The 26,309-nt window shown below is 52.6% G+C and overlaps 10 protein-coding genes and 1 non-coding gene across 11 annotated transcripts; 3 read left to right on the top strand and 8 right to left on the bottom strand.

The window, feature by feature from the left end:
* The first annotated feature begins 1,710 nt into the window (after nt 1–1,710).
* On the top strand, nt 1,711–3,535 carry BDZ83DRAFT_440661 (uncharacterized protein). Its single transcript, XM_060503100.1, has 10 exons — nt 1,711–2,178; nt 2,232–2,234; nt 2,286–2,315; nt 2,372–2,444; nt 2,530–2,566; nt 2,628–2,718; nt 2,776–2,812; nt 2,859–3,009; nt 3,071–3,141; nt 3,201–3,535. The coding sequence occupies exons 1-10, from the start codon at nt 1,828–1,830 to the stop codon at nt 3,395–3,397; spliced, it is 1,041 nt and encodes a 346-aa protein (XP_060361977.1). The 5' UTR covers nt 1,711–1,827; the 3' UTR covers nt 3,398–3,535.
* On the bottom strand, nt 3,536–5,006 carry BDZ83DRAFT_440662 (metallo-beta-lactamase superfamily protein). Its single transcript, XM_060503101.1, has one exon. It carries the CDS (start codon nt 4,571–4,573, stop codon nt 3,674–3,676), a length of 900 nt encoding a protein of 299 aa, XP_060361976.1. The 5' UTR covers nt 4,574–5,006; the 3' UTR covers nt 3,536–3,673.
* A 2,901-nt stretch (nt 5,007–7,907) lies between these two features.
* BDZ83DRAFT_784716 (GDSL-like Lipase/Acylhydrolase) lies at nt 7,908–9,037 on the top strand (the record flags this gene model as incomplete). Its single annotated transcript, XM_060515614.1, has 4 exons — nt 7,908–8,314; nt 8,375–8,453; nt 8,515–8,600; nt 8,665–9,037. The coding sequence occupies 4 exons, from the start codon at nt 7,908–7,910 to the stop codon at nt 8,966–8,968; spliced, it is 876 nt and encodes a 291-aa protein (XP_060361975.1). The 3' UTR covers nt 8,969–9,037.
* A 794-nt stretch (nt 9,038–9,831) lies between these two features.
* Nucleotides 9,832–10,959, top strand: BDZ83DRAFT_654323 (chaperonin 10-like protein; the record flags this gene model as incomplete). Its single annotated transcript, XM_060510709.1, has 2 exons — nt 9,832–10,740; nt 10,822–10,959. The coding sequence occupies 2 exons, from the start codon at nt 9,832–9,834 to the stop codon at nt 10,957–10,959; spliced, it is 1,047 nt and encodes a 348-aa protein (XP_060361974.1).
* On the bottom strand, nt 10,941–12,232 carry BDZ83DRAFT_630477 (uncharacterized protein). The gene has a single exon (XM_060508831.1). It carries the CDS (start codon nt 11,943–11,945, stop codon nt 11,043–11,045), a length of 903 nt encoding a protein of 300 aa, XP_060361973.1. The 5' UTR covers nt 11,946–12,232; the 3' UTR covers nt 10,941–11,042.
* A 264-nt stretch (nt 12,233–12,496) lies between these two features.
* BDZ83DRAFT_584129 (uncharacterized protein) lies at nt 12,497–13,497 on the bottom strand (the record flags this gene model as incomplete). The annotated part of the gene is made up of 2 exons (XM_060505729.1): nt 12,497–13,234; nt 13,303–13,497. The coding sequence occupies 2 exons, from the start codon at nt 13,495–13,497 to the stop codon at nt 12,497–12,499; spliced, it is 933 nt and encodes a 310-aa protein (XP_060361972.1).
* Nucleotides 13,498–14,776: 1,279 nt separating this feature from the next.
* On the bottom strand, nt 14,777–17,448 carry BDZ83DRAFT_630474 (uncharacterized protein). Its single transcript, XM_060508830.1, has 3 exons — nt 16,988–17,448; nt 15,530–16,895; nt 14,777–15,470 (listed from the first exon to the last, which is right to left on the bottom strand). The coding sequence occupies exons 1-3, from the start codon at nt 17,076–17,078 to the stop codon at nt 14,972–14,974; spliced, it is 1,956 nt and encodes a 651-aa protein (XP_060361971.1). The 5' UTR covers nt 17,079–17,448; the 3' UTR covers nt 14,777–14,971.
* A 908-nt stretch (nt 17,449–18,356) lies between these two features.
* On the bottom strand, nt 18,357–19,469 carry BDZ83DRAFT_754765 (uncharacterized protein; the record flags this gene model as incomplete). The annotated part of the gene is made up of 1 exon (XM_060514526.1): nt 18,357–19,469. One exon carries the CDS (start codon nt 19,467–19,469, stop codon nt 18,357–18,359), a length of 1,113 nt encoding a protein of 370 aa, XP_060361970.1.
* Nucleotides 19,470–22,043: 2,574 nt separating this feature from the next.
* BDZ83DRAFT_t211 lies at nt 22,044–22,124 on the bottom strand. The gene has a single exon. It is a non-coding gene; the product is annotated as a tRNA-Thr (tRNA).
* A 2,086-nt stretch (nt 22,125–24,210) lies between these two features.
* On the bottom strand, nt 24,211–24,690 carry BDZ83DRAFT_754764 (uncharacterized protein; the record flags this gene model as incomplete). Its single annotated transcript, XM_060514525.1, has 1 exon — nt 24,211–24,690. The coding sequence occupies one exon, from the start codon at nt 24,688–24,690 to the stop codon at nt 24,211–24,213; it is 480 nt and encodes a 159-aa protein (XP_060361969.1).
* Nucleotides 24,691–25,230: 540 nt separating this feature from the next.
* On the bottom strand, nt 25,231–25,896 carry BDZ83DRAFT_584181 (uncharacterized protein; the record flags this gene model as incomplete). Its single annotated transcript, XM_060505735.1, has 1 exon — nt 25,231–25,896. A coding segment is annotated over one exon (666 nt), but the record flags the coding sequence as incomplete, so codon positions are not given.
* Between the last annotated feature and the right edge of the window lie 413 nt (nt 25,897–26,309).

The raw sequence follows: 26,309 nt of genomic DNA, 5'->3' as shown, positions 1-26,309 counted from the left end.
CCTTCTAGAAGCCATGCTGGTGGCTTCTTTTCTTTTCAACGAAGCATTCCATCGAAGCATCGAAGGATAGAATGTTCTAGTGTGATGTTACCATTCCGTAATGGATGCTGGTGGATGCCGCTGGGTGGATGTCAGCTCCTGGTTCTCGTTGCAGATCGCAGTCTCCAGTACTGCCGAGCTCGTGTAGAGATCACAGATGACGCAGCCTTGAGAAATTGAAACAAACACGCGATGAAGTGCTATTGAATTGAAGCCTTTGAACTCTGTGGGGATTCAAAACTATGACGCAGCTGTGATGTTGGCAAACTTGTGTGACAATGGTCACTGTCCAAACGCTCAGAGATGCCAGGCATGTAGATAATGGCGGTCAAACAATCGTTTTCCTGAACTCGCAATGTCGGAGCCTTATGCGAGAGCATGAATGAGGGCTTCTTTTGGCGGGAGAGAAGGCTTTGTGATTGTCCGGAGGATATGTTCGGCTCATTCTTACTGCAGATACTCCTTCTCAGGATCACGCCTAAAGCAAACTACAATGGTTTCCTTAGACATGGTGTATCCAATAACCTGTAGGACATGTAGACATCGTTACTAGAACTTTATCACCAAAAACTATCAGTATATCCTGGGTTCTGTCAGATAGCGAATCGCAATATGATTTCCGGAATTCCATCCAGCCTTCGCCATCACAAATGCCAGTCGCCACATGAATACCAGCGACATCTATGGCATCACTGTTGCGTACTGCGTCGCATTCCAAATGGCTGGGTAAATTAATTTCCAGGGAGACCTTCCAATCAAATCGCATCGCTTGGCACAATGCAAAGTCCGACGCCCGACGCCCGATGAGTACAGGACAAGCTGCGTGAAGGCCACGACGCGATGGTGTAGATGAGATTCAATGCGGTTCAAAGATGTGGACCGAATACCGCTAGTTACTTCACACTATGACGAAGACGGCAAAAGCGCAGTGCTGCACTAAGTCTTACGAAAACAACAGTATGCCAAAGAGGTTCGATGGTCAGACTGGCCGATGGAAATATCCGCTCCCTACCTAATCATGAGGACGTAGGAAGGCGTTACTCCAAACAACGTCTTTCGGCAAGATCTCGCCACTGCGAGGCGTCAGAAAACCTCGAGGGCTAAATTGTCGCCAGGAATTATGAGTCCTTTTCCTGATGGAGGGACGTCTTTCATGCTGAAGACTTATGCGAAGAGATGCATGCTTCTGCAATGGTGTGGCCAAGGCATCGCAGTCTGTTGAGCGAATCAAAGAGGAACATATCACCCTAAGGATTTATCATTCTATAGCCTAGCGCCTATCCCCTGGCTAGCGCTTTTTTTCGTTTTTCTCGGCGTTGCCGGTCTACATCTTCTTGACACTATACCTTAGTCCCGCATGATCTGCCAAAGGATGTCGGCACTGGGGGAACAGCCCAATTGCACACGGAAACAACTATCAGACCGCAATCTGTTTTGCTTTTTCCTCGATGCCGCTGATGATAAGGCACTGTGCCCTGCCCAATACCGCTGTGAGGTGTACGGCCGATCACATGCGTTATTAACGGCGCGGAGAGCAGTGGCGTGATGTTCATGGGCCTCGATGCTCAGCTTGCTCAACGGACATTCCGAAGTCCCCCATGAACCATTCTCATTCCTGCCAGAGCCTCAAGGTTCTCTCGGAAGATATTAAACGGCGTCTCGTCTTAGTATTCAATGAATCTTAGCGCCGAGCGCTATCGGTTCTAATTTTGACTTCAATACATCTTGAGCCGAATATACTTTCGTCTCACACAACACCAAGGCATTAACTTCAACTCAAACATTACGATGGCTGCCATATCACCAGGACTCGTCTCAGCCATGGATGTGATTGGCAAGAGAGATGATGAAGAGATTTGGTATCACAGCCCGTTTGCTGCGAAGCTTTGCAGTTGCATTATCGAAATCACGACCGCTTGTGTGCTATCCAGCTTCATCACGCTGCGTGCGGTGAGAGTCAGAAGGAAGGGCTGGCATAACTTACCGTGGATCATCTGGCTCGTTTTTCTCATTTACGGAACATCACTGGCATATTCGGTCTCTGCCCTCATCATGCAGTTCGTGGTAGGAAATGGTACGAGCAAAGCAACCTGCAGAGCAACAGCACTTCTATGCCCCATTATCTACATGGGAAGCAAGGTAAGAGTCGTTCACGAGCGATACCCCTTCAGCATGCTAATTCACATATCTAGATTGTTAGTGCCTCATGTTCAAACGAGTTTGCTTTTTCTATTGACGCAATCTAGTTCATCTTCCTGTTTCTTGTGGATCGTGCAGTGAGTATATACTGAACAAAGGAAAGCGACTGGAGCCATGCTGAGCAATGCCAAAGCACGTCATTCGCAGTACTAGAAAACCAAGACTGAGATCTAAGTTGTATCTCTGGAATATTTTCCTGGTCATTGGTGGGTTGAACCAACCATGTTCTGATTCCTTCGGAACTTCCTGCTCCTGTCGTTCTCCTGCATTTCGGCTGATATCTAGTGCTAGGCATCTACGGGACGATTAGCAGCTACAATATTGCAGAGTGAGTTTCTCTCCACAAACACACCATACCTGTAGGCTATTTACTAATGTTTCCACTTTAGTACTGTCTGGGATTTGTATGGTGGTGGTTGTCGCATCTACTTTCGCTGGCAATCGATGATACCACTCATTGCAATAGATCCTATTGCCACTGTAATGGAGTCCCACCCCGGAGCTTACAGTACCTACAGATGCTTATCATGATTCTAGGTTTACCTGACCATTTTGTTCTTGCAGCCACTCTGCAGTAGGTCAAGTTTCTTACTCGTTGACGTCTTTTAATCGATCATTAGGAACATATTCGCTGCGCTGGCTACCCTCCACCACCGGTTTCCGTTACTTTCATCCCGTGGCTCATTCAACCAACCATCCAAACCGTAGGCTTCGGCAACTGGCGAAGAGAACCATCATCGGTTCGATAGCCACAATGGGCAGCAGTCTACTGTAGGTACTCCAGATACAAGACCACTTTTCGAAGTGATGAAATGCTAACATCATGTAATAGTAACTGCATTACCATAGTGGGTTTGCGGGGGGAGGTTGCGTGGCTTTGCATGATGTGTTGCACAAGCGATAGTAAGCACTTGAGCTTCGTTCTTACTGGTCAGAATCGATTGTGCTGATGATTGTTTCAGTTCTATTCTCAGCTATCGTCATTCATTGGATGATGAACAGCAGCAGTACTGGCACCCGTGAGGCAACGGAGGATAGCAGTACCAAGACCTCTACCAGAGCTCTGTGTCAGCAGCGGCCTTCTCCTCCTGTCGTCGCCTCTCCTCGCCCGATTCACGTATTGCCCAGCCTACGAAGTCATTACTCGGCAGGAGTGTAAATCCAACGATGGATAGTGTGAAGTATGGAGTCACATAAGCCCTCACTTTCTTAATCAATTCCAATTGAATTGAGCTCATAGGTGCGGTGCCGAATGGCTTGAGGATTTCTGGCATCTTTCATTCTGCCTAGGTCGTCTTGTATCATGAGCATACCACAGAGTATAGACATTTCTCACATCTCATCCTATACCCGAGGTTGTTCTGATGAGCCACACGCTTATTCCTACAACTTACAGCTATGCTGTCTCTTCTGCTACAGACACTGCAATATCCATCTAATGCTTCCCCGGCCTATAGAGCACCTTATCCCTAAGCAACCTGGGCGTATTCGGATCGTGACTCGGCAGCACAACGACGTCGTGGCTCCGAGCATACGCCTTAATCTTCTTCAAACTCTCAAACGCCGCCACAGGATCACTATTCGCACCGTCTGGCTCCTCCTTATCCAACACGTTAATCGCATACGTGGCATCCCCCGTTAGCAGATACCTCGTCTTGCTCCCATCGTCGTTATCCCCCACCACAATCAACGAGATATGACCCGGCACGTGCCCCGGCGTATCAACCGCAACAATAGTCCCGCCTGGTGCAAGCTCACACGACCGGCCCCACGGCCCTACAGCGCGCTTCTCCTCAAAGTCGAGGATCCGTGGCTCGAAATCCTTCGGCCACCGGTCCGGCGTGCACCCTTGCATAGCAGCGTAGACGGGATGCTTCCCGAACGCATCCCAGTGTTCCATGCCGACATAGATGGGCACATTGGGCGCCTCGACAGCAAGAACCTCCAGTCCGCCGGCATGATCGTGGTGGAGATGGCTAATGATGATGAACTGGAGATCGGTGGGCTCGATGCCGCGTTTCCGGAGCTGCGTGACGATGCCGTCCTCTTTCGTCACCTCTAGCTTGTTGAGAATGCCTGGCACCGGGTTCCAGCAGGGAAAGTAGCCCGGCTCGGTGCAGTGCGTCGAGACGCCCGTGTCGAAGAGGATGGGGCCCTTGGGGTGGTGGATGAGGAATGCGCCGAGGGGCATGGGGCCGATCCAATCGCCAGTGAAGGAGCGGAGTAAGCGGAGGGCGATGTTGCGGTTCTCTATGGGTTGGCCTTGCATCCCGGTATGCATCCAGACGTTGCCGGTGGCGATGAACTCGAGTGAGATCTTGTCGGTGGGCGCCATGATGGCAGCTTTTCTGATGTCACTTTCTGTGACTCCTGTGTAACCTTTTCGTGCCTTTCTTCCTCTATATATTGATGCCAAGCTCGGTAGTGCCGTTCTCCTCTGTATCGTAGCTGCGCTTGACGATGGCTTCCAAAATCTCGGGTCGATCGCCAGTCGAGGGGTAAAAATTATTGAACTCAGGCTGACCAACGTTCGCTTGGCCACGCGGGATTCTTTAAGAATGGTCCCATCATTTCCAATTTGCAGGCACCCGTTTCTCGGCCCATTGCGAGAATTCCTGTGGCCGTATTCTGGCCAATAATGAGCATTCCGATAAGCATTCAGCTCCGCCAGCCGTAATCCGCCCCCAGTCCAAAGATGTCAGCAATGAGCATCCCTGGCAACCGCAGGACCCCTTGCTAGAGGGGGCGCATTCCAGCCAGCCTCGAAATCCATCAGCCAGCAGCTTCTGTGTTGGAGCTTGAGATACTGTCCATGCATCAAGACGATGAGTGTGTTGAAAATTGACGGATGGTTGATCCCGAACACATGGTTATGGGGTCGACCCGGAGATGCGGCACAGTAGTAGGGGTGCAAAGAACCATAGACATTTAGACGATCGGACAAGCCTATCTTTCACTAGCTTCTAACCTCGATCTTTTTGCGCTGTCTGTCGTTGGGGATCCTGCCTACAGAAATCGCTGAGCGAAGACTGGGTGAATACGCTTGACGCACAGTTGGAAAAGATCTCTTCCCTCATGGTTCCATTTCGAGATCTTCAGATCAATCGGATACTACTGCAGGCCCGGGTTGATTCAAACGCGGCAATCTGCGTATGATTGCACTTGTTCCGAACCTCATAAGATACTCTATCGGCCCTTGAGCACGGAAAAGTGTGTCTGGGACACAGTCCGCCTTGCTTCTGAAGCGGCAAGTACCCATCATGATCAAAAGCTACATTGAAATGCAAAGGTGTTCTACGACAACGTTTCTCGGCTGAGGATTACAGTGCGTTACAGAGGAAAGCGCGGGGATAATAAAGTTCCGGAGCCGCGCCAATTCTCCCGGCGAAGCGGCCAGCTTTCGGTCTAGCCCATTCACCTTTCCGGTCACCGAGTCCGCACCGAGTCGCCGACCGGCCTGGTCACCGAGTCACTGGTTCACCGAGGTGAGTCGAACCCACAAGGATTTCTTATTCCCGTAGAGCTGCAGCGCATCGCAACTCACCCTGCAATCTGCTTTTAAGCTCCCTAGGGGCCCTACCCCAGTTTCAACCTTTTTAAGTGACCAAATTTCCGAACGCGAATTCCCACCCAGGCATCGCGACAAGCATCTAGACCAGGCTATCGATCTCGTCTGCTTTATGAGAGATATCAGGAAGATGGGAGCACAGATGACACAATAGACACTAACGAATAATCATCACCAAGCCCCCAGCTCTCCCTTCTCACATCAGAGGTCTTGACTACCTAGCTCTCTCTCAGTCTCTCTCCCTCCCATAACAACCTTTTGCGCTAACAGCGCGCAACACGAGTACGGAGCACTCCGCACAGATACCTCGACTCGCACTCTTCGTTTAAGCTTTGCCAATCCTCAGGATGACCCCTGCCCTGCTTCCCCAAAAGCTTGGAGACACCTTCAGACGTTGCACCGAGAACAATTTGCACCAATAAGCAGACTGCAGCCCCCTCGGGTAGGACGGCCATGTTCATCTGATCACAAACCTTTTGGAAATCCGGTTAGCCGTGATTTAAACGAGTTCAACAAATCTGGCTTGCGCCCCCTCCACTCAGTACGTACGGCACGCAGCCCAAGAACAAGTGCCGGCATCCCGTCTTGGGCCCGCGTCTGGGCAAACTTTCCACTGCATTGGAGTCATTCTGGAAGAATGGAACAATCGTAACAGAGCAGACGTCACACGGCGCGAATGATTCCGCCGTCACAACCCCTCTTAAGCCAGCCTACAAGCGCTCCCGTCGGCTGATCCGTTCCAAAAGGGAAGAAGTTCTGCACTTCAACGCGGGGTTAGACTCAACTTGGTCCCTTTTCTTCTCTTTCGGCCTACCTCCAGTCAATTTCTCGCGCCATCTTTCCCACGAGGCACCAGACAGCTCAACTCGGGCCACAAGCGGGGACGAGTTACTGCTCCCCTTCCTCATTAATATTGCCTTAGTATCCGACTTGCTGTGTACGGCGATTCGGGTCGTAATTAGTCGCCGAAAAAGGCAAGGCTTCTCCGCTGGGAACATCCCAGCTTGGAAGCTCCATACTCCGCCCTCAGTCCGCGTGGTCGGTGGTCCAACTCCCAGTGCTCCACGATGTTGAGGACGGGCCATCTCAACGACGAGAGCCCGCGATTGGCGGAGATTTCCCTTGCTCGACGACGGCCGTCGTGAAACACGAAAGACAGAGCCCCCCTCCCTCCTACGCCCCTTTCTAGCACACAGCAACCACTGAACCAGATTAATTGTATTGCGCCATCGGTTAGCCGTAGGTGGAGAGGAGTGAGGGATGTCTGTGGTTTAGAAGCTTTACGCTATGTGAGCGGCTCGGTTTCTAGACAGTAGCCATGTTGTGACAGCATTCTGACAATCAGACGACCTACGTATGCTCAATGGTAATCGATCTGAGGCTCCAAGCAGTCTTCCACTAGTCATCCGTACATGTAGCACAACTCAGAGAAGAGAGCCAGCGACGGAGATTCGAGGAACGCACTCACCAGGCCCCTTTCGAAACGAAGCAGCACCGCCGTCCTCCGTGTGCGGGGCGGAGAGGAGCCCCGATGTGACCTCAAGTGCCGCTGCGAGCCTGCGGCTCGTCTGATTGCTGGTCTTTTCCTTGCCTTGCAGCCGCCCGCTAGCGTAAAAGTCTACTCTATATGGCACACCACGAGGACCGGCCCCCCGGTGGTCGACCGCTGGAGCAATCCGCCGCTTTCCCGTGATTGTGGTCTCGCCCAGGACTCGACCGAGAAGGGGAGGACCCGGTCACCCGGACGAGTGGAAACCACCCTCGTCGAGTTTAACTGGTGTTTTTCCACATTGGCGATATTGAGGAGGCGTATAGGCGATCGTTGGAAACAAATGAGCCGGGGTTCGAGGGGTTGCACTAGACTTTGGTTGATATTGGCTGAAAGATGGGATTTCCCACGTATCCCGGCCTTGACGGAAAGCTTGTCAAGAGTCAGTTAAGAGCCGCTCTCCTATAAGCTATAAGGAAAAGCTTCCCTTCCTCCAATCTGAAGCATTCCGTCCCATCTTCTCGCGAGACACATACAATCACTTCGCTCGGTCCGAAGAACCTTGTCACTCTTTACCTCACCCACAGTCCTTCTCTCAAAAAACACGACACGATGCGCGCCAACATCGCCCTCGTCGCCGGCTTCCTCGGCCTGGCCTCCGCCCTCCCCACCGACGCCGAGTCCGTCGAGAAGCGCCAGACCGTCCCGACGATCTACCTCTGCGGCGACAGCACCACGGCCAAGGGCGGCGGCGGCTCCGGCACTGAGGGCTGGGGCCAGTTCCTGCAGTACTCCTTCTCGACCAGCAAGGCCAAGGTCGATAACCGCGCCATTGGCGGCCGCAGCGCGCGCTCCTACACCCGCGAGGGCCGCTTCGATACCGTGGCCGGGCTCGTCAAGTCGGGTGACTGGGTCGTGATTGAGTTTGGACACAATGACGGCGGCTCTCTTACGCCTACCGACAATGGCCGGACGGATTGCTTTGGTGATGGTGCGCAGACTTGCTCGACTACCTACAAGTGAGTCTTTGCTGGTTCCCCGGTTTCATGAAGAAAATAAAGATGCTGACTGTTGTGAAGTGGTGTTGCCGAGACTGTTCTCACGTACCCTGCGTACCTCAAGAACGCCGCCAAGAAGTTCAACGCTGCTGGTGCCAAGGTATGATCACTGACTTGGATCCTTGATCTCACATGGACATATGACTTACACTTATTCGCAGGTCATCATCGCCGCCGCGACCCCCAACAACGTCTGGGAGACTGGTACCTACAAGTTCGGATACGACCGCTTCTTCTACTACGCATGGTAAGCCTCCAACCCTCCCTTCTCCTTCCCGTTCCTCGACGTCGAGGCTAACACAACCCCCCAGGCTCGCCGTTGAGCAGCTTGGCGGCCCCTCTAAGGGCTACTACTTCGTACCGCACGGCGAGTACGCCGCCCAGGCGATGAAGGGCCTCGGCGCGACCACCACCAACGCAAACTACCCCAACGACCACACCCACACTGCGCCCTTCCTCGCCGACGCCATCCACAAGTCCTTCGTCCTCGGCCTCAAGTGCGGCACCACCGCCCTCGCCGCGCTCGCCAAGAACACGACTGCTTCCCTGACGTCGACCTACCTCGGCGGTTGCGTCGACACTTACAACTCCACTGTCCACGCTCTTCTGCGATAAATGGACTCTTTCTTCCCGTTCATATTTGCTCAAATCTTTTTCAAGTATATAACACTTGGATTCATGCACATACTTCAGCCCCTGGGGGCTTGTTCGGAGTCGATTGCTATTGCTCCTCCGAGCCGAGCGTATATATATATATATATCACAATGCACATAAGCACTCCTGCTCGCTCTATCGCTGTCTTCACTTATGACCAGTGACTTCAAACTGATTATTCTCCGAGCTTGTGATGATTCTACCATGATGCTATTGCAGTTACAGTCTTTTGCTATTCGATCATGTTACAGACATTACCTTCCTCCACCACTGCGCCTGTTCGAAGACCCGCCCCATCAGCATCGATGAGCTGCGGGTGTGTAGAGATGATTGACATTCTATGACATTCGTTTTCGAGATAAGATCTAATGATAGCTTTATATACCAGGGATGGGCAATGCCCGAATATCTCATCTCGGCGCTCCAGATTTCAATGGCAATGTTATCAGGCCCTTAACCAAACGTATGAGTCTTACGGCACAATGTTGCATCGGTGCGCAACTCAGAAGAATTAAGGTTGCGGCGTCGCCTTCTCCAAGACCATCAAACTCGGCAAATCCATGGTGAACCGTCGGATCCGACATCCTACCTTAGCCCAGCATAGTCGGCCTCGGACCGCCTTGAATCCGGCGGGGGAAGCTAAACAAACTTGAACCATTCAAGGGTCCGACGTCATCACATCTTTGACAACACCGTACCAAAGCCTACAGCAATCATCATCAGAAGGGCACACTTACCCAATCACGAAACGACCAAGAAAACTATTGTCCTCGCCCGAGATTCCATCAGCTCAATCGGATCCCAATCACCAAAGCCCGCAAAGATGGCCACCCCAGAGTTCCCCAAAACAATGAAAGCAATCCGCGTAACATCCTTCAACAAACCCTACGAGATACAATCCATCCCCGTCCCCTCTCCAACCTCTCTAGCCCCTCACGACCTCCTCGTCAAAGTCGCAGTCGCATCCTACTGCCACACAGACAGCATGGTCTCCTCCGGCATCTTCGCCACATCCCTCCCCTGCACCGCATCCCACGAAGGCTCCGGCACCGTCGTCGCCGTAGGCTCTGCGTCCGCATCCTCAGACTTCAACTTCAAAGTAGGTGATAGAGTCATGTGCGGGCTCCCGCTCCACCCGTGCGGCTCCTGCTTCGACTGTACGTCTGCACCGGAGACCTTTCGGCAGTATTGCAGCCGTATCGAGGGCCACGTCGGGGTCCATGTGGACGGGTGCTTTGCGGAGTACGTCAAGGTTGACGCGCGGTCTACCGTGGCGATCCCAGATGCCGTTTCTTTTCTGAGTGCCGCGCCGCTGGCATGTGCGGGGAGGACGGTTTGGAGGGGCGTCGTGCAAGCTGAGCTGAAGAAGGGCCAGTGGCTTGCGATCCTTGGGTCGGGGGGCGGTCTGGGTCATTTGGGAATTCAGATTGCCAAGGCTCTGGGCTTGCGCGTCACCGGCATTGATGCGAGGGATGAAGGGTTGGAGTTGACAAGGACGAGCGGTGCGGATGTGGTTCTTGACGCGAGAAGGGGGAAGGAGGATGTCGTGAAAGAGGCGAGGGATGCTGCGAATGGCGGGGAGGGTGTGGATGCTACGCTCAACTTGTCTGACGCGGATTCTGCTGCGGCTCTGGCGTGTGCGGTGACAAAGATGCATGGGACGGTGGTGCAGATTGCGCAGCCTGATGAGGTGAAGATCCCATTCCAGGAGTTGGTGTTTCGGGATGTGAGGGTAAAGGGGAGTTTGCTGTGTTCGAGGGAGGAGAGCATTGGGCTGATGGAGCATGTTGCGAAGAATGGGATCAATCTCAAGACTAATGTCTTTCATGGGTTGGACAAGATTCATGAACTTGTTGAGCTTGTGCATACGGGTAAGATGAGCGGTAAGGCTGTTATTGTGGTGGATGAGCAGCAGATGGAGAACGAGAAGAAGCTTGGTGCGAAATTCTAATACTTGGTTGGGTTTGACGAGATATAAATATTCTCGCTCTTGATTCTGATGATTATGGTACATGTATGCAATCATTTAAAAGTTTATGACTCTGCTGAGCGGTTGTGGTTGACCACATCCCTCCTCTCCTTATCCCAAGGACTTCCACCACGGTTTGTCGGTGTATCAGGCGAATGGCTCACAATCTTGGTATCAACCGGAGACTGCCTGGGCTTCTCATTGCTCTTGCTAGAACTCGTGAAGAACCCTTGGATCTTGGAACCAATCCCTTCTCCTGAGCTGCCACTGCTTCCAGAAGTGCTAGGACCATTACTCTTCCCGGTCAACGCCCCCGTCAATGTGCTCGACCCAGGCGTCATAGAAGGGCCGTGTGTCTCAATCGCCCTAGTATTCGAGTTCGCCCTTCCAGGTCCGCCTCCAATCTCGCCCGCATCAGAAGGGAACTTCTCCTTCGGACCCTTGGGAGTATCGCGGTCGGCGCTGCTGCCGCCCCGGTTGCCGGTGCTCAGCTCCGCGCCACCGGTGGCACCCGTGTTGGTGCCAATGCCCGCGCCGCCGAGACCATTGTCGCGTTTCGCGTCCGCGGCTTTCTTGCGCTGCTCTGCGACTGCGTCGGAAGACGGGCGGGAATTATCTGCGTTATTTGCGATTTGTTGGGCAGGGTCGCCTGAGGATGTGGAGGGTTGGCGGACGTAGTAGATGCCACCTCCCAAGAGGGCTGCGGCGCCCATTAAGGGGACTGCGTAGTTTTGACGGGACATTTTGAGAAATTTTTTCGTTGTGTGACTTGTGGGTTGTGTAGTTGATGTGATACGGGATAGCAAAGGTCCTTCGAAAATAGGTAGATTGAAGGGGGTAAGGTAAGGTGAGTAAGTATGGAATTTGTCGAGTTGTATCATCAACCAAGCTCGGAGCTCAGCTTTGTTTAGATCAGCTACCTGTGACGAGTCCATGGCATCATCCAAAGACCAGCTCATTCGCTCCATGGTGTCTCATGCGAGGCGTAAATCGATGACAGCTTCTCGTGCGGGCAATGACATCAGCATATGGTGCGAACGGTCCACGCTTGCGGAGCTACCAGACATTCCATAGCCGATCGGCAGGGACCAACTTGAATGATGAGGCCATGATTCGTCAATGGGGTTAGTCGCAGATTAGTCGCAGCCCATTCTCCAAAGAATGAGCTAGTGAGACATTTCCATGAGGCTTGGTGCGAAATGGTGGTTGATGAAGTGGGAGAAGTTGTGTGGGAAAAGCGTGCGAGTACTACCTACGCGGCGACAAGTAACCCCATGCTCCCTGCGTGGTAGAGATCAGATCGAATCGGATCTGACACAGCGGACCGGTGCCGATCGTCACCTTGCCGGCTCCAAGTGGGCATTCTGCGGGTTGCCGGCTCCAAGCTCCACCCAGGAGCTTCCGCTCCTCGCCCGGACCGGCGCGGCCTCAGATCGGATCAGAATACGGTGTTCTCATTCAAACAGGCGGAAGTACATCATCCCATCTTCTCTATTCTTGGGTATGCCTAGTAAGTAACTCAAGCCCCTCTCTTCAACCCGACTCCCTGCTCCTCCATCCAACTCTTCTTCATCCCCAGCCGCCTCCTCAACACCATGCACCCAGTCCCCGCAACCGAAGCCGCGAAACAAAGCGTCTGCAAAACCACGAACCCCGTTCCAAACCTCCCGTTCACATCTCCCTCCAGGCCTCTCGGCCGGTTAACATACTCCTTCAGCAGCATCCCGTTCCCTCCCAACGTAAATACCGGCAAAAACGCCGCAGCTGGCAACATAAACCAGCACCACCCGCGATACCGATCCCAAAACACCGCCGGCAACGCCTCAATCTCCGCCCTCGTCCCGCGCGGACATGGACACACGCGCTTGATGCACGAGAAGTAGCACTGGCACCGCAGCCAGCTCGGCTGTACGGCGATGAGCAGCTCCGTGACGAAGAGGTAGGATACCACGACGAGCGCGTAGACGAGGGCGAGGTTGGCTGTTGCGGTGGGGAGGATGAGCCATGAGTTGCGAAAGGCGCTGAGAAAGGGGTTGTTCTGGCAGGCGTCTTGAGCGAAGTGGTAGCATGCCCACTCGGACTCGGGGAGGTGGAGGGCGTGGGCGACGGCGCCGAGGTCGTAGGGGAGGTGGGGGGATGAGTCGAGGGTGCCCGCGAGGGATTTGGATGGGTAGGTGTAGGCGAAAGAGGAGGCAAATTGGTGCATTGTTACGAGGTAGGTATATGGGTTCGTTTGTGATGGGACGATGCCGTCAAACTGTAGGTTTGTGAGGTTTAGTTTGTGCTGAAGAGTTCGCGATGACCAAGGATGAGCCTTCTGCTTACCTCCACTATAGCGAGGCTCGACAGCCCAAGACGTTGGGCACCGTTGCTGTCGCGGATTACCCAAGTGCCCGCCGTCAGAGTGAGGATCTGGACGAGAGAGACGAAGAGGGCAAAAGCAAAAGCCAAGACGAGCAGTACCGGGCGCATGAGATGTCGCCGACCAGGTGAGGTGGGCTCTGACGGTAAATGATCCATTTTGGCGACTGTTCTATCTCAATCGTGGCTGCACTATTCCGAGTTGTCAAGCTCTCTGTTTCGCTGCCTGCGATATGGTTGATGCGAAAGCTATCAACACTAGAAACCCAAGAAGCTTTTACGACGCATACAAAACTATGAAGGCACCGGGAGAGTTGATAGGTTAGTCTCAAGGGATACGGGCGGTCTTAACTGATTACCTTTTGGTTGGTAGGGTCTCAGTCAGCTTCAGCTCGGGGGCTGTGCTGTGCTGCAGCAGCGGAGTTCCTCGCGTCCTAAAAATGGCCATCCCACACAAGTGCCGGGAAGGATTCTTAGTTGATCGGTCTAGTTTATTCATGCGGTTCGTGTTTCGATCTGTTGGAAGTGATCATGGTGCTTTCAATCAAAAAGATCAAGATGTCAGTCGCATCTGAGCAGGCTCATAAGACTTGATAATTTTCATCAAGATGAATAAATTTGTCGCGATATTCATAGCGCGGGTGGTTATTACCACCGTTTTAGACTTCTTTCCCCCGTCGTGTGGCGCATGATTGCGGAGGTCCGCCTGAGCATTTCAATGCCGCTCGCATTAGCTCACGAAATATGATTGTTGTTTGCCTCCCCTCATGAACGAAATGCCCGTGGCCTCGTATTCATTCACAAGCATGAAACCTACGTAACATTCAGGAGTGTCATTGAAGACAAGAAAGAAAGACTTCTGTCAATACCTCGCGAGGCTTTTGATGATAGCCCCTCATTACTATAGTTGGGCTGTTCTCGCCAGTAACAGTCTCAATTGTCACAAAACTCCGCGGCGATGATGCACCTGTCTTCAAGGAATTATCTTTAGTCGTGTCTTCTACGGAACACAAATAAGCGGCTCAAGTTGCCATTGATACATGATCAATAGCCTGTACACCTTGCGCCAACAGCGCCATTGAGCGTGGATAGGTGAGTCGGTGTCCGGGCACTTTTGCCTTGAATCTGGTGGAGCTTTCATTTAAGCTTACTGCTAATGTGGTAACTTACAGCAGGCTAAGGTGGGCGTCATCCCTGTGAGGTGGACAGCCTTCAACGTCTGCAGGATTCAAGCATGCTTCATGTTCGAGGCTTTCTATCAACTTCGGCGCGAGATGATTATGCTTGCGAGATCGTAACGTGGATAATTGGCTTTCAACGCGTATGGCAATGCCAGACCAATGCAGACATAATCGCTTACTTTAAAACACATGCTCTCATTTGACATGACGATGAACGCCCATAGCCTGTCATCTACCATGCTGTCTCAACGGCCCTGGTCTAAAGTAATATGCATTGAAGTAAAGCTTAGGCTTTTCAAGGAGACGGGAAAGTGTGTATTACAAGGGTTTCAATGGATATCTCGTCTAGAATAACATCCCTATTGCCGCTCACCAGGGCGGCCTCGGAAGTTCTCCCATCACCATCTACCGGCCAATCATCACATAACTTCGTAGAGCTATGAGAAAGACCCTCACGACGTCTTCCATTTCTCAAAAGACTTGAACACCGTCAACCCACAAACACCCGCCGTCCACCACCCGTCCCTCTCCAGCGGCACACTCGGCCCAACGTAAACCTGACGCGGATGGACCAGTGCCATCTTTGCCAGATCCGGCAGCTTGACAGAGTTCCGTGACAACAGAGCCCAAGCATCGTCGAACAAGACCGTCCCGAGCACCCTCACGGTGCCGTCAAATTTCCAGTCCCGCCTCATGGTCGGTCTTCCAGCTGCGTCTCGAGACGGCCTCCTCTCCCTCGTTGACGGCTCCCTGTCCTCCCTATCTTCGTCATCCGGCTTGGCTAGCAGGACAAAAGAACCCAGGTCGCCGCGGGGGATGATCGGTTCCGCGTTATCTTTGACTGGGTGCAAGTATGAATCGATGGACGCCTTGTCCGCGACCAGAAAGACACCTCCGCTGAGAGTCATGAAGCCCTCGCACGCCGGAGACTTACTATATTCTTCATAGTGTCTGCCCACCTGTCAGTAACCCAATATCTCATCATTACCCCAATCAACAGGGAAACTCACCTCTTGGCCGCATCAACGTCCCCCTCGGGAATCCCATGCTCCCGTCCATCAATCCACCGCACTTTGCACATAGGCTTCACATCTCCAGCTCCATCAACACCCTCCCCCCACGCCGTAACGTCATCCTTAAACTTCCCAAGAAACGCCTTCCACTCCTCATCAGAATGCTCATACGACACACGATACCCAACAAACCCCCAAACCCTAAACGGACGATGGGCTGCCGTCTGCATAATCCCCTTCACACCAGCAATCCACGGCTCATCACCCACCTCCGGCACCGCCCCTCGCAACTCCGTCCTCGCCTGCTCATACTCCCTCATCTGCGCCCGGCACGTGGCCTCCAAACCCCTCGGATCAGACAAAGCCGGCACCTCCCTCCCCAGCCTGATATTCTCCATCGCACGCTGAACCTGCGCCGACCGACTGAGATATCGGCACCGAATCCCGTAAATCCTGGAGCGGAGCCGCATATCATACGGATACGCCGTCATCGCCTCCCGCCCGTCATACCCGTTCCAATCATCCCTCAGCCTCGGCGCCGCGGAGGTAAGAGTGCGGAGGGTATACCCCCACAACGGCATCATAATCTTCGTATCCGCCTTGTTCGTTATCTCGGTAAGGTCGTGGAACCGGTCCAGGATCTCCATCTGCGCCGCGGACGCCGGGCCGTCGGACACTGGCGTGGTCTGACGCAGCTGGAGGAGAAGAGCCTCTTTCAGCTCCCCAATCCGTGCCATAACCCACGCGTGCGCCCTGGCTGCGATGGTCTGAAAGAAGTCCACGATATACTCCTCCCACAGCGCCGTGACGCTCACCGGACCCCCGCGCCCCTTTTCCCTTCTATACGCATTCAGAGCCTTCTCAAAGTCGTGACACGCATTCCAGACACCATTACACCCCTTCCGCATCCTCTCCTCATTATGCGGGAGGTTAAGATACTCAAACGCATCCACAACAGCACATAGATGCTGACACGCGCGCTGAATGTTCTCCAGCTCATGCAAACCCTTCTGGCGCCACCTCGCAATCGATATGGGCTGCGCGCCGCAGAGCAAACGGGTCTTCATGTGGTGCAGATCGCGATCGCACTCCGTGCTGGTCGAGGTGACGATGGAGAGCATGTCGCCGAAACCCGAGACGGTGGTCATGGCTCTGTTCATGAAGGAGTCTGCGCGGATGGAGCAGGCGTTGTAGGGTGCCGGGGCCCAATCGTTATAGGGGCGTGCGCAGAGCGTCTTTTCGTCTTCATCTTCTGGGGGTGGAAGTGGCCGGGTTGCGGGTTTGCCGCTGAAGAGGTGGCCTGTTCCCATGAGGAGGAAAGAGAATTGGACTACGAGGTCTAGGGGGAGGGCGTTGACATCGCCTGGGGGATATGGGGGTGAGTAAGAGTGTTTTGGTGTTGAGGTTTGCGAGATGTTTGTGAGGGTGTTCTCACAATTCATCAATAATACTTACCGATCATGACGAGATGGGGATGTAAGTAATTGGGGTTGACGACGTCCACCCCCCGCGGGATGTTCATCATTCCTGCGGATCGCCGAGACATGTTGACGGCTTCTTCCAAAGGCACCAAGTGAATTGGAGGACAAGTGAATTGGATTGAAAAATAAGCGAAGATAGAGTGAAAATAGCGTCAAAGACACTCACTTTATATCCGTCAGCGTCGTCCAACACGTCCAACACCAACACCAAATGTCGGATGTTGGAACGAGAATCCTACAAGCCCCGCCATTTCTGCCTGTTGGAGCCCTGTCGCCCCCGCCGAATGAGCGAGGTCAATGGAGACAGGGGCAAGCCGGGGCGTCGGGAGGGAGAGGCATCTTAGTGGCGCCCGTAGCCTGGAACGCAGGCTTGAGCGGTCCTAAACGGGCACCGCTGCCTGGGTGAATGGCCGGGGCGAAGGATCTAGATTTCGGGGATAATCCGATGTTATTTGTGTGTGCGTGTGGCTGCGAGCGGCTAATGAGTGAGGGCGAGAGATGCTTGGTATTGGACATAAACGCGGGAGTGTGTGAGCGTAGTTGAGGTAGCGAATGGCATCGTCATAGCCGACTACAGTTGACCAGGATTTATCCTATAAGCTGAAAAGTGCATCTCATTGTTCCACGAAGCCTGTACAATCACAATTATCCAGTTCCTGTTTTCCAGGACATCGCTGCTTGATGTTGGCAGATATTCGATCTTGAAAAGCGGCGTCGACATCCGCCACAGCTCTGTTCCCCCCACGTCTCAAAGCTGCTTCAACTTGCAGACTGTTAGAGCGACGCGAGCCACCTCGCATTGGTGACGCATCTGTAAAGATTTTCTAAATGTTTTAGGCAAGTCTAAATCCAAGTCTCTAAGCAGACGACATGAGATTACTCAAAGGCGTTGCCGGTCAAATGGCGGTACCCTTATGGGTGTTTGGGAATCTCCAATTATGAGAAAGTATGAAGGCAGATAAATCTACCCGTTAGACTCTGATAGGTCTCTAACCATTGCATACATGCAAACATATCGTGCCGGCACGTAAAAAGTCGCAGCATCTGAGTGTCGACAGGATATCAGGTAACCCAACCTAGTGTAGAATTGATGTCGATTATATTGATTTGCAGTATTTGCATAATAAAGCTCGCGAGACTTTTGTCTCTCAAAGGCCCTTTAAGGAATCGACTGGAGGTCGAGAGCTTCCCATAACCCATCCCTACATGAACTCCAGCGCTACAATAAACACAGTAAACCACAATAGGTATATCCTGACAGACAAGATGGTAACAGATACACATCGCTGATTGATGTCGCAAGAAAGAAGAGTCCATCAACACTTTCAAAACACCCATCATCTTCACCTAAGAGGCCACCCCTCCTTCTCCCGATACAACGGCGGCCCCGGCATATCGCCCTCCATCTCAAACACCTCATTGGTATCAGGCAACTCCTGCGGCCGCTCCATCGTCTCCATCTCCATCACCGTCGTTGAATCAAGCTGCGCCGTCGTCGTCGGCGACCGCGGCGAGTGCAGCGCCTCATCACCCACAACAGTCGTCCCAGTCCCCGGTCTCGCCGTGCTGGGCGACATGATATCCAGAGACGACTTCCCCACGGGCGCTTTATGTGCCATTGTCGGCGCCACAGAATCCGATTTCGAGTCGCTGTCTGCACTGCCACCATTCTCGCCCGCCGCTGCTGCTTTCTGTGCGTGTCGTCTCTTGCGTCGTCGCCATAGAAGGATAAAGGCCAGCAGCGCCAGCACGAGCGTTCCCGCCACCGATCCAACCGCGATCGCAATCGTAGTGCCAACTGATATACCCCCTCCCCCTCCGTCCGACGACCCGGTTGGTGTACTCGTCGCCGTCGCCGTCGCAATCGAATTACTCCCCGTCTGCGCCCCCGTCGTCGCAACCGTCTCCCCTCCCGACCCCGTCGCCGTAACCCCCGTATACGTCGACCCCGGCACCGTCGGATCCGTCTCCAAAATACTCAAATCCGAACTTGCCCACCGCACCTGCACCGCATACACTAGCGCCAGCTGCGAGGTCGGTTGATTATCGCTATTATAAAACGACGTCGTCGGGATCGTCGAGATGCACTTGCTGTACCCGTAGCTCTTGGTGTCGGTATAACAGACGTACCCCGTCGGGCAGCACAGCCGCGGCGTCTCGCCGACCGTGACCGGGCCACCCATGCCGACGGCGCCGTCCTTTGAGCTTGCGAGCGAGGTCGGGAACGCGCAACCTTCGGTGTACCCCATGGGACAGATGCCGGGGGAGTAGTAGCCCCAGCTGTAGTCGTTGACCTGGTGCCATGATGTGGGCATGCATACTACGCTCGAGAGGGGCGGCGTGATTGTGTTTGTCCAGTAGAGCGAGTTGCAAAAGTCCGGCGTCGTGAAGACGGTCGTCAGAGGCGCCGCGCCTCGTTGGGTCGTCAGTGGATTCGGGTCGGATGTTGTCGTCATTTGGACTGCTGTATTTCTGTATGTACTTTGGGTAGGGAAATATTGGCCTCCGCTGCGCGCTGCTGGGAATGACAGCAGACCGATTACTCTTGTTCTTGTTACTCTGACAAGAAGATGAAACTAAAAATCAGTTCAAGGTAAGGCTGCCTTGAATGTTTGCTCTGGTGCTTTCGTATCCGTTTTTTTCGAGTTCGACCCCCTTTACTCCATATTCTGCCTTACAGATCGCAAAACGATTGCAGAACCGTGGTGTACAGTCTTGGCCTCGTGGGATGGTCCCGTAGCTGTTTCCCCAAAATCCCCGAAATCGAAGGTGTAGTGGGCCGCCCGGTGGGATATCAGCAGTCCAGTCTCGAAGAACGCGGGCGGGAGATCTTCCAAGACGCAATACACGTAAAATTTCGATCAACGTTGAAGAAGAGTCCAAGTCTGGCCGAATAGGTAGGGCAGTAAAGTTAAGATGGTAAATTGGCAGAAAAACAGGAGCACAGAATTCCCAAAGAGTAAACAGCACTGGACACACAACTTCTTGAACAGAGTTCCCAGCTATCCGATGGCCGGGGACACCAAGGGTTTCGGGACGGGGACCATCCCACCCCCTCCTTGCCAACAGGACTGCAGTCTGCAATACTGTTAGTGGACTAGTCCGTGGAGAGTACACCGTAGAGACGGTCTGAAGCAAGAAGGGAAAAAATGGCCCAATTCCATTTCTTGGTCTTTGGGAGGCCTTCCTCTCTGGGCGGGCGCGCGCTCCGAGCGCGAGTCATAATCGGGGGCGATCAGGGGACGGCTCCACCGCCGTCATAAGTGTCGTAATAATGTTCTGGATTCCCAGTCATCCCCAGCGTTGTTCAGTCTGGTCCGTGTCAAACTGGCAGTGTCTGGTCACTCTGGTGCTAGCCGAGATAAAGACTCGAAGTGCCGCTAACCGCTAGTCGCCCGCGCTTGTTGTGCGAGTACTTGGTTGGTTTGCTTGCAAATGGTTCAGATCTGCAAGAGAATGCGACGGATACGAGGTTTTCCGCGTAGTGGTCGCTGGTCACTGGTGGTTTGATTTTCTGCCATCTAACTGTCAATTCACCACCTACCTATCTGTGCCATTGACCCGAGACAGCGAAGAACAACAGCATACTTGACGTCAGGTGGCGTGATGAACCGCTGTCTAGTGTCTAGTGTACAATTGGCACAAGAATGGTCCTTGACCGATAGCAACGTCGGCCAATGTGCCGAGAATCACTAATCCGCAGACGGGTTCATCAACTTTACCAGAATTTGGCCAATTGGCCGACTACAGAAACTGGATCGTGGTGTAGGCGTGGTAGGCACGTGAAATTCAATGTAACGTTAATAAAACGCTAACAGATGAAGACACACCCTTCATCCCAGCTGGTATCTGGTTTGTATGTTCGGGTTACCCCGTCGGCTTTTGTGAAGTTCCAACAATGCAGTTTTATTCTTTTCGGTGAAATAGTCGCGTACGAGTATTTGTGAGAACATCAATGGACATCCGAGAAATCTGGAACTCTGAGAAAATCTTCAAACGTGGCTAAGCGGCCAAGCCAACACAACGGTCATGATGCCATCCCCGGGCCCGTGAGCGGGATCGAAATCTGGGCTGGACCCAACTTGAATGCTTCGCCAACTTGTGAAAGAATCCCACGACTCCGGAAGCGAGTAATTCATAATAATAGCCGTACTTATGTTATGATATCGGTAGAAGGAAGAGTGAATATCGCATGCACGGCACGCTCTTAGGCACGCTCTTATGATCCCGTGTGACCCTCTCTCCGTCGCAGATTCGCAGCCACGCCCAGGATATGCAAGGCACGCCGAACTTCAGAGGCTATTGAACTCTGTCCCTTCTCCGTGGATCGTCCAATCAATTCCTTTGACACCCGTCTGTCAACTCAATTGGGAAGAACAGGGTGGATGTATTTCTCAGGGGGTGGGGGGGCCAACCAGGCCAGGCCAGGCTCAGCTTGACTTTTTGTTTTCTGTCTCAGTACTTTTCTGCCCACTTTCTAGAGGGGCGCAGCAGTCAATCCCTGAGACTTTGTTCACAATGGAGTTTAGCGGATGGAGATTCTGGCATTCTGCACAGCCGCCGTTGCGACCAGCTTGGCTTTTTCTCCCGCGGCTTTCTCAATTTCTGCTGCTCTTCTCCATCGGCATCCCTGGGGGCCTAGACTGGCACACTGGCTGGACCTTGCTGAAGTCTTGCGGCTGTGGACAAGTTGGACATGGCAAACCTGCAAGGCTGGGCCAATTCCATTTTCGATAAATTGGATGATGGAGCAGAGCAGGAGCTGTCCTGTCCTTGTCTTGACTTTCATGCGGCCGCGTGTGACAAGCGGCCAGCGAGTAAGTGAGTGGGTGGGTGGAATGTGCACGTGAATGGGCAGCCCTACCAGGCGAAATCTACCAGCTCCAGACGAAATCGCAGACAGAACTTTCGCAAAAGTTACACACGCCACAACAGGGAAATAAGAAGGGGGAAAATTGTACAAAAAAAGGGTGCGTTGAATCGACAAGAACTGAATTCGCATCAGTAGAACCTTCCAAAAGCAAAAGAAATGCCTCGTGGCGGAATCGAACCGCCGATCTTCTCATGTCACTAGGTACTAGTGAGACGCTATACCACTTAGCCAACAAGGCGATGTTCAAGAGTTTCGAATTGAAACTTCTGAAGCGTACCCGGTGTCGTGTGCTCGTCTCGAGTTGTAGCGCATCGCGACCTCAACGACCAGTCAAGAAGCAGGCGCAGCCGAGCGCGATACACAAAAGCTCTTCGTGCCGAATGCCCATTCGAAAGCGTATCGGTCGTGTCGTCTGCCTCCCGTCATCTCCGTATTCTCATTGCCGACGCCGTAAAATCAATGCCGGGTTTGGCTCTCAGCCCCGCATCACAACTACAGTCTCGATGTTGATATATCGAGGAAGAGATGGGTGGATGGTGACCATACTCGGCAATACTTATTCATGACGCAACATTTCTTATGTCTTTTTATGTAACATCAACCGGATGATAGCCCTGGCTTTCATGTTCTTCGAGTCAGGACCAAGTCTCTCCTTTAAGCGGACCAAGGCGATTACTAGGCTTCCTGAAAATAGAGGACCGATATTACTGGATGAATAATAGAGACTTCGGCTGAGTCTCGGCTTGCCGTAGTCGCTGAAGCCACATGGCAATGAGAATAGTTTTTCTATAATTTCTCAAAAGTCTTTTCTTGGGATCTACTTGAATCTTTTTCAGGCACAAGTCAGCTTCCGATCGGTCCTTGGTCAGAGTGGACTGGTCTTTGGGGGCAGCATTGAGCATCAATAAGCCCCTGGCAAACACTTTGTAGGTATACATTTACGAGAATTCCGTCTTATGATTCACTTGATGCGCAAGAAAGCGATTGCGGCGGTGTTCAGGTTCGCGTAAGTCACGTGGCAACTACACGGGGTGGCGGCAAAATGAAGATATGGCAGGTACGACCGCGACCTTGATGAGGAGCCGCAATGAAATACACTTCGGAATACACCATCAGACAAAGGAATATAGGTCCCCTCAATTCCAATCCTGTCACCAACGGCAGCAGGCGCCTCACAGGCCTGTGAGGTCAGGTCAAACTGCCGTTTGGCGGGATGGTTACGGGCGAGCCTGATTAACTGGCTTAGCCTACGCTAGGTTCGAGGTTCGAGTCCTAGCATCAGCACCAGAGATGTAGCCCCCAGTTCAGCAACGGGGGGTGAACTCTTTTTAGTTCGTGTGAGTAATTAAGCTTGAAAGTCGTGACTGCAGGAATCATATCTGAATATCCCCTCGGCTCGAGATTCAAGGCAGCATTGCGTTTAAGTATAAAAAGTCATCCATGATTTTTTTTAGTAAGATAAATAATTTTACGAACTAGAAGGGAAGATTTGAGTCGATATATTGCTATCAAAAGGCGCAGTAATAAGGGCAGATTAGTAGCTGTTTGACAAAGGCTATTACCACCGCGCACTCGTCAATATACCAGTCTTCTCGTCAAAACGGAGGCTTTTGAGGAACAACTAGATCAACTCTATGCAGAGGTAGGAATAGACACGTTTTTGATGCTTCGAATTCCATCGTTCCTGATTATCTACTAAGATATGAATCAGGATAGCCATTTTATGAAGCGTGGATAGTTGATGGAGTTGTAGATGGATAGGTTGCGGGCAAACGGAAAACCCGAATCCTCTTTACCCTGACTTGTAGAAGTTTCACGAACCTGAGTAGCGTATTCTGGAACATTCATTCTGACAAAGACAGTGCAAGCGTCGCCATCCAGAGACATATTCCCAGCAGTGACACGCATTTTCTTAACTATTGGTATCATGGGGCTGAGACAAAAGTGTTGGCATATATCACAAGGTAGATGGATGTAACCCTTGTGAGCTCTTAACCGGATCTCTGGTCTTAGCAGCGATGATCTTGTGGAACTGTTTCACAGAAGGGACAAAAGCGTGGAGTATTTCCTTTATCAGCAACGCTGACTGATTAGGCCTTTGTTGAAAACGCGATGTTGTGACTTCTGTTGGTCTGTGAATATCCCCAAGGTCTTCAGTTAACCTTGCTAGCCCCATGCATTCAACCGCTGTTCAGATCTTGAAAAGGTTCTAGACAAAGAATTGCGCAGTGGCATGATGGCGGCCTGCCCAAGGCTCCTCTGAATCTGCCCACAATCCAAGTGAAGTATGTGCAAATCCTGCCACCCCGTGATAGCTCCTTCCTTCAGATCTGGCCATCAACGATCTCAGTCTTCTCCAGCTTCGGCTTGATACCCTCCTTAGTATCATCCTCCTGTTCCTCCTTGACCTTGGCAATTCGGGCCTTTTTCTTGGAAGGCGTGCCCTGCTCCCCGGCATTCTCGCCATCCTCCGCATCGGAAGGCGCCTTCTTCTTCGAGGTGCGCTTGACACGAGGCTTCTTGACGGGGGTGCTACCGTCATTGCTAGCAGCAGAGAAGCCCTCGCCAGTGGCAGAGGCACCACCGGGGCCGGTGAACCAAGTCGGGTGCTGCTTGATAGCAGTAGCAACGCGGGTGCGGGCGGCGTTGGCGCTGGCGGAGCCGAGATTGGCAGCGAGAGCGTCGTAGTCGATGGAAGGGCGGGTCATGATCTCCATCATGCCGAACATGAGCTTGATCTCGGAGTCGGTGAGGTCGAGGCCTGCGGCTACGGCGCCAGCCTCGGAATTCTTCTTGGGAGGCATGGCTGTTTGTCTGAGGCTGATATTAGCTAGGCAAAGTAAAGGGCATGTGAGTGGTAGGTATAGAAAAGAAGAACTAACAATGGTAAGATATCTGCTAGCTGTACTGGTGAACAAGGTAGATAGAGTTGGTAATGTAGTAGTATTGAAGGCGAGGTGGGTGTGATGTGTTGAGTTGAAGAAAGTGGCAAGGCTGAGTGAGAGGGAGAAGCCCTTTTGTAGGTGAGAGAAGAGAAGGAAGATGGAAGAAGGGAAGGGACACTGGTCTTGGGAAGAGCAAAAGATGGAAGGCACAGCTTCCGCCTGTCAAGGTAGGTAAATACATCTCCAAGGTACGATTGGAAGGAGCTTCCCATATGGATTTTATCTTAAAGGATGCAGGCGCACCCTCGGTGGCCTTTCCTGGAATTATCTCAACACGGGCCTACCTATTGGCTTCCTGAATAATGGCTTGCGCTCCGCGAGTTTCTTCGCACTTAACTTGGGTAGTTTCACCTGGCTTCTTCTGCCTTCTCGTGGCTCCGGCTTATCGTGTAGGAGCCACTAGCTCGAAGACGGAGCTACCCTCGTCGACTCTCGACTGTCCAGCAACCTCATCCCTCCAGACCCTGCCAGGAGGATCGTCTCAGCCGTATCATCACTCGCCTCTTCTCCTCCAACGACTCTGTTGCCAAACGTGATTGGAACGCTGGCGAGGCCGACAGGTATCTTACTTTGATCGATGACTGGAAACTCGCTAACCCCAGATATCTCCCATTTCTCATCACACCATCGGTATCCGAGCTGCAGCTCCTCGTCGCTGTACGCCTTCTGCCTCGTCCCGTCGGCTCGCCACCAGCAGAAGGCTGTCAACCAGCCAGAAAAATGGACGACCGATCCCGACATACCGTTGCCGCCCGAGTGGCACGCACGCGTCAAAAATTCGCGCACGTCGATAGGTTCGGGGCGATCAAAGCTGTCTATCATTCTGTCAAGTACTGCGGTAAGACAGCGCGACCACTTGGACACTGAGGACCCTTGTTCGTCTAAAGCGTCGACGCTGAACTCTGCGAGCTGGGCAACTCGCGTGGCGAGGTCAGACCAGTCGCCCCATTCCCGGTGGAGCGTGATAGAGGGGAAGCCGTTTTTGGAGGCTACGATGGTGTCTTTTTCTGCGTCAGAGACGGATGTTTGGACTGAACCCCGCCCATTCACATCATTTTGAAAAGAGAAATGTTGGTAAAAGTCTCGAGATGGCGATGGCACGGTGTAATTGCCCAACGTCGTGGGGCCTGATAATGGTTGGCATCGGGAACGGGAATATTCCTTCTGAGCGTTGGATAAGAAGTGATCGGGCAAACCAATGGGACTTGGAGTTTGTGGGATTTTTAACGACCTCGTACTGTATTGATATTTGCGTAAGGTAACAATTAAACTCAGCTGTTGGTTCGTCGATGCCAAGAGACTGTTGGCGGGGCTGATTTGCCAGAGACTCCTCACTGTTGCCTGGTCTGGCTGAACAACATGAGCCGTGCCGCATAAGACCGTAACCTTCCATCTCGTGTAAATGCTTTGTGTACTACCTCGTGTATCACGGTGCTTCGGACTACTGAATATGAAGGCAGGATAGGTCTTGACTCTTT

Source organism: Colletotrichum acutatum (genome assembly GCF_030867785.1).
Source record: "Colletotrichum acutatum strain CBS 112980 chromosome Unknown BDZ83scaffold_87, whole genome shotgun sequence".
NCBI classification, from domain to species: domain Eukaryota; kingdom Fungi; phylum Ascomycota; class Sordariomycetes; order Glomerellales; family Glomerellaceae; genus Colletotrichum; species Colletotrichum acutatum.
The sequence above is the reverse complement of the archived record's forward strand: the minus strand, read 5'-3'. Positions and strand labels throughout refer to the sequence as shown.